Consider the following 12,616-nt stretch of genomic DNA (forward strand, 5'->3'; position numbering starts at 1 on the left):
AAAGACCAAATAGAATGAGGAAGAATTACCCTCTCTAGAAACAAAATATCATTAAATAAAGGCCTTATACAGAAAATTTAAATTCACTGGTCAAAAATGACTAGCTAAGGGAAGGAGAAAGCTGGAAGGGTGGTTCAGCAGTTAAATGTGCTTGGTCATAAAAACCAAAGTTCAGACCCTAGCACTGTCGTAACAAGCTGGGGGTCCAACATCATTTGTCACTCCAGGGGCAAGGGTTCAATGCCCCATTTTATCCTCTGTTCACTCACAGACGCGGGCATCTTCATACACAGTGTGCGTGTACTCACACAAACACATGAATAAATACTTTTAAAATGACTATTTAAAAATAAAAGGGAACAGAAGGAGTGGAAGGGGACAAGAGAGGTTAATAGTGAACAAACATAATCAAAATATATGTTTATATAAAATTATTATAATGAAACCCTTTATTATGATTAACATGAGCTGTTTTTTTTATAATCACTAATGAATTGTTTATCCAATTCCAAGTCAGCCCTGGAGACCTCAGATTGTCAAGAGAGTATAGCTCCCTTAGGCCGCAGGTATAAGCTCCCTGGTGAGGAAGAAACAGAGGCTTTAGTTGAGAACCACCTTGACCAACTGCAGAGAGAAAATCTGGCAGCAATGCCAGTGTAGGTAAAAGAAAGCAAATATCATTTTTCAGCATCAGCTGTGATCCCTGCAGTGTGAACAGGAAGCAGCAGAAGAAAAGGGTCAGAGGCAGAGTCCCAGCATGCTTCCCCAAAGCTCAGAGGATGTACTTCATCATGGGTGAGGGGCTTCTTTTCATCTGAGGGAGTGCTTCCTGGGAAAGAAGGTAAAGAGTAAGTAATTGAACCAACTAATCACTGCATGTGTTATACAGCCATTTGGTTGACGTCACCCAGGGCCCTTCCTGCATGAATTTGCTTGTTTGATGCTTGCAATACTACACAGCTGGCTCTATGCTTTTCTAACTCTGTTTTCAGGCTTTAAATACTCATGGATTCAGAGGAGCTTTTAGAGATAATGCCTAATATTAAACCCACACCTTTGGCTGATTTGCTGTCAATGGTTTTATACTGTATAATAAGCACACGCATCCAAACTAGAGCTTTGATATTGGTACAGTGTCTGTAGGGCTATGCGGCATTTTCTCCGATCTTTAGGTCTATTGCAATAACCAGCATGTTAGCAACATATCAAATATCCATCGAAGATCTGATTCTCTCACATTTGCCCCTTATAAACACACCGCCCCAACCACCTACTAGTTACAACTCAAGTCACTCACTGGTCCCTTCTTCACCTTAAAATCTTTCTATCCTGGTGAGTTTTAAGTAAAATTATACACTCTATGACCTTTGCAAACTAGATGTTGCCATGGAGAGCCACCATTTGTCCACCTCTTTCTCTCTGAGTCTATGTGCTATTTCACAGCACAGTGCAATGTGATTTGTTTAACCAACAGTTTGCTAAAGAACATTTTAGCTGTTGACACTTTTAAATTATTGTCAATGAAGCTTTTTTGAAATTTTTTGCACATTTTGACATAAGCATAAGTTCCAGGGAAGCAAAATTGGCTAGGAGTACAATTTTGGAACTGGACTGTATGTTTGGATTCCTTAAATACTACCAAATTATTTTTGTGGCATAGTTATGACATTTTACATTCCCACAACAATCTGTAAAAGACCCGTAGCTCTGAGTCTTTGCCAGCTTTAGATTTGTCACTGTTTGTATGTTAGCAACGATGATGGCTATGCAGCAATAGCTCATCATGCTTGATGTGATTATATTCCAACATGTTGAAAATTACCTATCTTCTTAATGGCTAATACGCCTGAGGAGTTTTCATGTATTCATACATGTATTCCTCTGGTAGTCTTTTCATATATTTTAGCAGTTTTCTAATTTGGTTTTTCTTTTCTTCTGTGAATGATGGTTGATTTTTTTGTTTGTTTGTTTTTTGTTTTTGTTTTTCAGTTTAGCTATAAAATCTTTTTCATCAAATTTACAGCAAGGTCTTTCACTTTCTCAACCAGGTTTTTAATAAAGCAAAACGTTTAATTTTCAGAATTTAATTATTTGTTTATTTTCATTTATCTGTTTTACTTTGCAAATCATGGATAAGAATTCTTCACTGGACACAGGACACAAAACTTTCCCTATTTTTATACTGTTTCATGACTGTAGTTCTGTATTTAAACACTTTATGTATTCTGAGTTATTTTTATATACTATGTGGTTTGAACCAAGCACATATCATCCTCCTAATGATAGTCAAATAATCTAATAATTTTTCAATAGTTTCGTGTCTTTATCAAAAGCTAGTGATGCACCTGTGTGCAGTTCACTCTTGAGCACGCTACTGTGCTTCTGTTGTGAGCTTGTCCTCCAGCCTTAGGCTGTCCATTAGCAAAACAGCATTCAAAGTGCTGAAGCAAGTAGAGTGTCACATGCAATTCTTTCTTCATTTGTATTCATTCTTTGAGAAATCCATAGAGTGTATTTTTAACATTTTTACCCGTTCCCAAAACGCCTCCAAAACCCACAGCCCCCTGTCTTACTAACCTAACCTTGCCCGCAACACACACACCTTCTTGAACCTATTAAACTCTAATTTGTGCTACCCAAATACTTCTGTATGTGTGCTCACTAGAGCATAGCCAACCTACCAGGGGCCACACCCAGAAGGAAAACTGACTGCCCCTCCCTCAGCAGCTATCCTCCTCCTCTCTTCACGATTGAATTCTCCCTGGCTTGATCTAGCTCAGGTCCTGTGCATGTTGTCACCACTGAGTGCCCTGTTGTGCCCCGAGGAGTTTCGTTATTGCCATCCAGGGCCTCTGGCTCTGACACGCTTTCTGCACTGTTTTCCCTGATAATCCCTGAGCCATGGGAGGAGAGGTGTGGTTCAGGTGTACTTGTTAGGGTTGAGAATTCTGCAGTCTTTCGTTCTCTGCACCTTGATAAGCTGTGGGTCTCTGTTAATGGCCATCTGCTGCACTCAAAAAGTTGCTCAGTTAAGAGTTGAGAGACGCATTAGTCTAAGTGTATAATGGAATTTAATGGAAAAAAAATTTAATACTATTTCAATTCTGCAAAATAATTGTAGCAGGTTCTGTATTAAGGTCTCTAACCCACATTGCCACAAACTGGCAGTCCATGACAAACAGCCACTGGGATTTGATAACCCAAATGGTAGGCTGGGGCATAGGGAGGACCCTGATTCAGGCACTTAATTAGTTTTTATTAACTGGTTTAAATGTTCTAACTTTTTTTTCAGCATCAATTTTTGAATAATGTTTGAAAATTAATAGGAATTGTCACACCTGTTTATCAGCTTGAGAACACTCATAATTCATTGTGTTGAGTGCTACAACCCACAAACAGTGCTAATTTTTCAATATTTTTTATTTCTCATCAATATTTTCAAATTTTCTGTATAATAATCTTATGTATATTTGATCATGTTTATACTTAAACATTTTATTTTTCAGCCACCAGTAAAGATATATTTTAAGTCTCAATTCTCACCAGTCTATAGCTAGTATAGAAATGCTATTGATGTTCATATGATCATTTTTTATTCTGAATGTCTTCAGCTCCTTCAGTAGATTATTGTGTCTTTTGAAAGTAGGACAGTGTCATTTTACAGCTGTTGAAATGTGTTAATTTTATACACCCAGGAACTGGGAGAATATTCAGAAGAATTACGAATATCGTAACACAGGTGAGGATATATTCACCTTGTGCTTAATCTTAGGAGGCAAACAATTAGTTCCTAATCATCAGTAATGCTACCTGTAGATTTTTTTCCATCAAGTTAAGAACCAATATTAGTTTTTCTTACAATAATGAAGAAGCGTTGAATTTTTACAAATGCCTTTATCCATCAATTTATTTGATTATTTTTCTTCTATCTGTTGTGAATATATTTGATTATGCTGTTTCTTTTCCATATCTGAAATCAGCATAACCGTGGGCTGAATTCCATTTGATCATGTATGCAATTCTGCATATGCGTCCAAACTTCTGATATATTTTTTAATCTTGCTTCTACAATGCAGCCAGTCCTGATGAGACCTGATTGTCTAGGGTCAGATGGAAGGGGAGGAGGACCTCCCCCATCAATGGACTGGGGGAGGAGAATGGGAGAAGAGGGAGGGAGAGAGGGATTAGGAGGTGATGAGGGAGGGGGCTACAGCCAGGATACAAGGTGAATAAATAGTAATTAATAAAAACAATTAATTAAAAATACATAAGATGTAGGATTAAAAATCTTGCTTCTGTACTAATGTGAGATCCTGTGGAGTATTTTTTTCACACTATCTGTATTTGGCATTGTGAGTATTAAGGGATAATTCAGTTACGTTACGGTAAGTCACAAATCATCTTCAACATAGTGTTTAATTCCCCCTTTAATTATGGTAAATTCTCCAGGAACATTTTTCAATTACACTTATTTTGTGTGCCTCTGTGTGTATGTGTACACTTAGTGTGTGATTTGTTCCTGCATAAGTACTTTCTTTAACTATATATTTTACAGGTCTAAAGGTCTGTTTATACAAATAATAATTGTATTATACAAACAATAATTCGACTCTGTAGAGTATGCTACAGAATGAAAGCAATACCTGGTGTCCAACACCAGCATATATCCCTCAGCGATTATGTTCCATTATTTTCTGAAGAAGGTGTGTGTCAGTTATCTGAGTTCTCTGAGTCCCCAAGATAATACGTTTTTCCTGTAGTTTCTGCTTTCTCTGACAGTGTTTGTTTCTGTCGTCAGGCTTTGGGTACCTGATGACCTGTTCTGTGAACTCACTGTGCAACAGAATCTCTGTTGTCTGTGGTGAACCAATGGCCTGTAAGTTTCAACCAAATGTGTAGCTGGTGATCTGCTCTTCAGGAGGCTCAGAACCAATGCTCACTGTTTTAATAATCCCTAGTGTCCTCTCCCAGGAGACCTATCAATAGCAATCCCTGAACTTTTTAGGAGTTCTACAAGGTAACATAGTCAATCATAAGCTTTCCCTGTTGCTGGCCTAACACTGGACCTTCTTGGCTCCAATAAATCTGTAATCAACAACCAGGAATCCACCTTCTGAGGAACAAATGTGTACTGTTGTTACAAATTTGTACATTTATGACTTTTACTTCAAAAACCTTTGTTGTGCATTTTATTGAAATAAAATCCCTTTAAGGCAAACAAGGATTAGAGAGAGGTCTCCATGGTTTTAAAGCACTTGCTTCTCTTCCAGAGGTCCCAAGTATGGTTTCCATACTGTGAAACTCACAAGTGCATATAACTCAAACTCCAGGGGATCTGACACTTTTTTTTTCTGGCTTCTATGGGCACACCACAGACACACACACACACACACACTAAAAATAATAAAAAAAATTATTAAGAAATAAATAGCTATTAAAAGGAAAATCCCTAAGATTCAGTGGCATAAAACAACAGAATTCTCAGTCGCCTCAAGTGCTATGGAAGACCTTCATTGTAGGAAGGAGAACTACTTTAAACTCAACATGCTCCCTAGAATTCAACTCTGAAAACATTACACGAGGCAACACCATTGAATCAACACCTAAGTTGTAAAAAAAAAAACATCATGATGCCTCCAAAGTCGTGTAGAACTTATAAGTGTCTCAGGTAAAAGTTTTCACACTCTACTAATTTCAAGAGTTTGAAGAACAATTGAAAGACAAAAAAAAAAAAAAAGATAAATGTGTAAGAATTATATAGGCTTTTGAGAAGATCAAAATTATGTTTATATGCTGTCATACAAAAATACAGATGCCTGTATAACAGAGTAGAAAGTATGAGATTTGTATTTCTTATAGTTGCATGATCAAAGTCAATGTTTTCCATGAACTAGTCTTTACTTTAAATGAATCTACTGCTAAAATGCATGTGAAGATCAGTAAATCCATTCATGAGTGTTGTGGGCATCAAAATAAAGGACGGGGTGAAAAATAAGAATTTTTCTTAAATATAATGAAAGATTTTCTTTCTTATTTTGCTCTTTTCTTATATTTTCTACCTATAGACCCTTGGTAGCTATGACACAAAAAAATGGCACTGAAGTCACTGACTTCTATCTTCTGGGATTTGGAGTCCAGAGAGATATTCAGTGTGTCCTCTTCATTGTGTTTCTTGTCATCTACGTGACATCCATGGTGGGTAACTCTGGGATGATCCTCCTCATCAACACAGACTCCAGACTTCAGACTCCCATGTACTTCTTCCTGCAACATCTGGCTTTCGTTGACATCTGTTACACATCTGCCATCACCCCCAAGATGCTGCAGAACTTCACAGTAGAAGATAAATCAATCACTTTTCAGGGATGTGTAATACAGTTATTCATTTATGCAATATTTGCAACCAGTGACTGTTACCTCCTCGCTGTTATGGCAGTGGACCGTTACGTGGCTATCTGTAAGCCCCTTCGCTACCGCATAATCATGTCTCGACAAGTCTGTATTCAGTTGGTAGCTCTTTCTTATCTCATGGGCTCAATAAATTCCTCAGTGCACACAGGGTTTACATTTTCACTGTCCTTCTGCAAGACAAAAATCAATCACTTCTTCTGTGACATTCCTCCGATTGTCACTCTTTCATGCTACAACAATGACACTAACTTTATGCTAATTTTGGTTTTTGTCGGATTCAACCTGACATTCACTGTGTTGGTCGTCATCTTCTCCTACATGTACATCATGGCCGCCATCCTAAAGATGTCCTCTGCTGCAGGGAGGAAGAAAACCTTCTCCACATGTGCCTCCCACCTGACAGCAGTCTCCATTTTCTACGGAACCCTGGCTTACATGTACTTACAGCCTGATTCTGACCGTTCTGAGGAGAACATGAAAGTGGCCTCTGTGTTTTATGGCATTGTGATTCCCATGTTGAACCCTCTGATCTACAGCTTGAGGAACAAGGAAGTAAAAGATGCTATAAAAGCCACAGGGAAAAAGTTCTTTAAATTGGATTTAAATTATTAAAATTCAGTACATCATAATACCCAGTAAAAGTATGTTACTGCAATTGCAAGTCATCTAGAATGCTCATGGACCTTTATTGTAGCTCACTGAGTAATTCTGAAACTAAAAACACTGATCTCTGAAATCACATCCAGAGACTCTTTCATCCATAGAACATTTGAAAACAGCTCACACTTCTGATGAGTGAAGTGTGAAGTACTCATGGAGATAATTCAAATACCAAGAAGTAAATGTGTGTGTGAAAAGTCTCATTTCAAATGTATTTTAAATACATGGAAAATCCTTACTTGTACACTGCCATTATCAAAATTAGCGCTCATTATAGTCCCATTATTTAAGCAGTTCTCGACAATGAGGTCCATGGCCAATTTTGTTCAAATTTTTGCAAATAATCTCGATGTTAAATAAACTTTCCTGATTGCAAAGTATGTTTTTACCCACCCTATCATCTATACTCAATATTTGTACATTTTTTACTTTTCCTGATACTTGAAAGTACTTACTTATGCCATTGATCATCCTCTTAATTTAATTATCTATATGTCTGGGAAAGGAAACTACAGGGAGATACCCTATTTCTGTCTCCAACAGAGAATTTTTTATTTATTTCTTTACAATTTATATCCCAATTGTAGCCCCTAATTTTTAAATTAATTAATCTAAGAACCTACTGGTAAATATCCATTTTAAAAGGCAGATAAAATCTATTTTGTTTAGACAAAAAGCTATAAACTACAAATCTCGATGCGGATTCCAGTAGAGCCAATGGCCCCTCTGAGTCAAAAAGGAAAGCTATGATACCATATTACACAAGGTCATCTCAATGCTCTTAAGGAATGTAGGAAAGACCCACTGCAGAACAGCGGATTGTCTCCATTTAATCTCTGTTAAGACAAAATACCCATACCCTCTAGGTTTATTAATTTTTAGAAACTTCCTAGTTATTCATTGATATACGTATTATTTTATTATTCACTTTACATCCTTGTTGTAGCCACATCCCACCTCCTTTCCAAGTCCCACCCCTTTTCCCTCCCTCTACCCCTTTCCAGGAGTGGTATAGCTGGGTCATAAGGTACAGCTATTCCCAATTTTCTCAGACAGTGCCAGATAGATTTCCAAAGTGGTCGTACAAGTTTGCACTCCCACAGGAAATGGAGGAGTGTTCCCCTTTTCCGCACCCTCTCCAGCATGTGCTCTCACTTGAGATTTTGAACTTTGCCATTCTGACCGGTGTGAAATGGAATCACAGGGTTGTTTTAATTTGCATTCCCTGATGACTAAAGGTGTTAAGCATTTCTTTAAGTTCTTCTTCTCAGCCATTCAAGATTTCTTAGTTGAGAATTCTCTATTTAGTTCTGTGCCCCATTTTTTAATTGGGTTATCTTGTTTATTGGTGTTTGATTTTTTTAGCTCATTGTGCATTTTGGATATTAGCCCTTTGTCTGATGTAGGATTGGTGATGTTTTCCAAATCCATAGACTGTCTTACTGTTCTGTTGACAGTCCTTTCCCTGAAAGAGGCCCCATTTATTAATTGTTGATCTGAGAGCCTGAACTGTTGGTGTTCTGTTCAGGAAGTTGTCTCCTGTGCTAAAAAAGTTCAAGGTTCTTTCCTACTTTCTCTTCTAATAGATTTAGTCTGGTATTATGGTGAAGCCATTGATCCACTCAGATTTGAGTTTTGTGCAGGTAGATAAATATGGATCTTTTTGCATTTTCTACATGCTGACATTTAATTAGACCAGCACCATTTGTTAAAGATGCTGTCCTTTTTCTATGGTATGGTTTTGGCTTCTCTGTCAAAAATCAAGTGTTCATAGGTATGTGGGTTTATTTCTGGATCTTCAGTTTGATCAACCAGTCTATTTCTATGCCAGTGGCATGCAGTTTTTATTACTATTGCTTTGCAGGATAGCTTGAAGTCAGGGACGGAGAAACCTCCAGAAGTTCTTTCTTGTATAGGATTGTTTTAGCTATTCTGGGTTTTGTTTGTTTGTTTGTTTGTTTGTTTTTCTATATGAAGTTGAGAATTGTTCTCTCAAATTCTGTAAAGAACTTTTTTGGTATTTTGATGTGGATTGCATTGAATCTATAGATTGTTTTTGGTAAGATAGCCATTTTCACTATGTTAATCCTAATGATCCATGAGCATGGGATATCTTTCCCTCTTCTGATATCTTCTTCAGTTTCTTTCTTCAGAGACTTGAAGTTCTTGTCCTACAGGTCTTTCACCTGCTTGGTTAGAGTTACACCAAGATACTTTATATTATTTGTGGCAATTGTGAAGAGTATAGTTTCCCTAATTTCTTTCTCAACATATTTTTGTTTTTGTACAGGAAGGCTACTGATTTTTTTTAATTAATCTTGTATCCAGCCATTTTGCTAAAGCTATTTATCAGCTATAGGAGTTTTCTGGTGGAATTTTCGGGATCACCTACATACACTATCATATCACCTGCAAATAGAGGTATATTGATTTCCTCCTTCCCAATTTGTATCCTCTTGATCTCCTTTATTTGTAATATTGCTCTAGCTAGTACTTCAAGCACTATATTGAAGAGGTGTGGAGAGAGTGGGCAGCCTTTTGTTGTCCCTGATTTTGGTGGGATTGCTTTGAGTTTTTCTCCATTTTGTTTGGTGTTGGCAATTGGCTTACTGTATGTAGCCTTCATTATGGTTAGGCATGTGCCCTGTATTCATGATCACCCCAACAGTTTCATCATGAAGGGTTGTTGGATTTTGTTCAAGGCTTTTTCTACATCTCATGAGATTATCATGTAATTTTTTTCCTTGAGTTTGTTTACATGGCGGATTACATTGATAGGTTTTTGTATGTTAAACCATCCCTGCATCCCTGGTATGAACCTTACTTAATCATGGTAGATGATGTATTTGATGTGTTCTTGGATTCGGTTTGTATTTTATTGAGTATTTTTGCAACGATGTTCATGAGTGAATTTGGTCTTAAGTTATCTTTCTTTGTTGAGTCTTTGTGTAGATTAGGTATCAGGGGGACCATGGTGTCATAGAATGAGTTTGCCAATGTTCCTTCAGTTTCTATTTTGAGTAGTAGTGTGAGGAGTATTGGTATTAGCTCTTCTTTGCATGTCTGGTAGAATTCTGTGCTAAAACATCTGGCTCTTGGCTTTTTTTTTTTTTCAATTTGGAGACTTTTGATGACAGCCTCTATTAGGGGTAATAGGACTGTTTAAACTCTTTGCTTGATCTTGATTTAGATTTGGTAGGTGAAATCTATCAAGAAAATCATCCATTTCCTTTAGATTTTCTAATTTTGTGGAATACAAGCTTTTGAAGTAAGACCTAATGATTTTTTTTTTTGGATTGCCTCTGTGTCAGTTATGTCCCCATTTCATTTCTGATTTTGTTAATTTGAATACTCTTCTCTGCCTTTTAGTTATTTTGGCTAAGGGTTTATCCATCTCATTGATTTTCTCAAAGAACCAGCTCTTGATTTCATTGATTCTTTGTATCATTCTCTTTGTTTCCAATTTATTGATTTGCACCCTTAATTTGATTATTTCCTGTCTTCTGCTCCTCTTTAGTGTGTTTGCTTCTTTTTGTTCTAGAGCTGTCAAGTGTGCTGCTAAGTTACTAGTGCAGGATCTCTCCAATTTCTTTATGAAGGTGCTTAGTGCTATGAACTTTCCTCTTAGCACTGCTTTCATTGTGTCTCGTAAGTTTGGGTATGTTGTGACTTCATTTTCATTGAATACTAGAAAGTCTTTAATTTCTTTCTTAATTTTTTTCCTGACCCAGTGGTTATTAAGTTGGGAGTTTTTCAGTTTCCATGACTTTGTAGAATTTCTGTTGTTTCTGTCGTTGCTGAATTCCAGCTTTAGTCTATAGTGGTCTGATAAGATACAAGGTGTGGTTTCAGTCTTCTTATATCTGTTGAGGCTTGCTTTGTGACCAAGCATATGGTCAGTTTTGGAGAAGGTTCCATGAGGTGCTGAGAAAAAGGTATATTCTCTTGTGTTTGTGTGAAATGTTCTGTAGATATCTGTTAGGTCCATTTGATTCATGATGCCTGCTAGTTTCTTTATTTTTTCCATTTAGTTTGTTTTGATGATCCATCCATTGGAGAGAATGGGGTGTTGAAGTCTCCCATTATTAATGTTGGGGTTATATGTGTGTTTTAAGCTTTAGTAATGTTTCTTTTACAAATGTGGGTTCCCTTGCTATTGGGGCATAGATTTTCAGAACTGAGATGTCATCTTACTGGATTTGTCCTTTTATGAGTATGAAGTGTCCTTCTCCATCTCTTTTAATTAACTTTGGTTGAAAGTCTATTTTTTTAGGTAGTAGAATGATTACTCCAGCTTGCTTCTTGAGTATGTTTGCTTGGAAAACCTTTTTCCAGCCTTTTACTCTGAGGTAATGTCTATCTTTATTGCTGAGTATGTTTCTTGTATGCAGCAGAATGATGGGTCCTGTTTTCTTATCCATTCTCTTAATCTGTGTCTTTGGATTGGAGAGTTGAGGCCATTGAGGCTGAGAGCTATTAATGATCAGTTGTTGTTACTTCCTGTCATTATGATGGTGGTGGTGGTAGAGTGTGTGTGTGTGTGTGTGTGTGTGTGATTCCCTTCTTTTGGTTTTGTCGATGTGGAGTTATTTATTACCTGTGTTTTCCTGGGTGTTTTGGCCTCCCTTTTTTTAAATTTTATGTATATGAGTATTTTTTCCTGAATGTGTGTCTATAGGCACCACCTCTGGTGCCCACAGAGGCCAGAAAGAAAGCATAAGTTCTCCTGAAACTGGAGTTGTACGTGGTGTGGACTGTCATGTCAGTGCTGAAAATCAAATGCAGGCACTCTGGAAGCGCAGACAGTGCTCCGAACGGTTGATCTGCCAGGAGCCAAGGCCAGCTAGTGGACAGTTACAGACAGCTGCAACAAGGTCGGAGGTGAGAACTACAAACTTATTTCGGAACTTATACTTTCTGGAACTTATGGGACATCTGTTTGTCAGGCTAGACATTTTGAGATATCTTAGCTGACATTCTTGTAGTATCTCTTTTAGTAAACATTCTTGCGGTGTTCTGTATCATCCTTAATCACCCTGTTATGTTTTGTAAACTACTTTGCTGACACATTTTCCCTTCCTGCCTTCTCCCTATAAAGTTGTGTGAAAATTTTCAAATAAACGAGAGCGAGATCAGACTATAGACTTGCTCTCATTCTTCGTGTCTCTTGTTCCTTCCCCATTCTTTTTGCCCCTCCTTGGGAACTCGTTGAACTCCTGCTAGACGAGACATTGATCCATCTTTTTGTTCCTTTTATATAGCCTGTTTTTAATGAATAAACAAACTATGACACAGATGAGTTGACCATGACCATTGAGATACAAAATGTAGTACCAATTGTTCCTCATCTACAGCAATCTACCAAATGTACCTATCTACAACAAACCCATTCATGATGGCAGGTCCTGATTTATGAGTTCAAACAACAGTTCCTGAGTATTACTATAGATGGTCAAGTCTTCATTCAGAATTGGAAAGGAGGGCTTGAGTGATCTTTCACTAAACTGCTGTGTTGTAAGCAAATGAACCAGTTTTAATTCCAGAA

At 37.3% G+C, this 12,616-nt stretch overlaps 1 protein-coding gene across 1 annotated transcript; it reads left to right on the forward strand.

Annotated features, from left to right (window-relative positions):
• Nucleotides 1–6,078: 6,078 nt before the first annotated feature.
• Nucleotides 6,079–7,023, forward strand: LOC129671706 (olfactory receptor 5AK2-like). Its single transcript, XM_055600819.1, has one exon. It carries the CDS (start codon nucleotides 6,079–6,081, stop codon nucleotides 7,021–7,023), a length of 945 nt encoding a protein of 314 aa, XP_055456794.1.
• Nucleotides 7,024–12,616: the final 5,593 nt, after the last annotated feature.

This window comes from Psammomys obesus, unplaced genomic scaffold (genome assembly GCF_907164565.1).
Source record: "Psammomys obesus unplaced genomic scaffold, mPsaObe1.curated_primary_1811, whole genome shotgun sequence".
NCBI classification, from domain to species: Eukaryota; Metazoa; Chordata; class Mammalia; order Rodentia; family Muridae; genus Psammomys; species Psammomys obesus.

Bases quoted from the DNA above. Each gene is read 5' to 3' on its own strand.
- LOC129671706 (XM_055600819.1), top strand. From the start codon at position 6,079: ATGACACAAAAAAATGGCACTGAAGTCACTGACTTCTATCTTCTGGGA.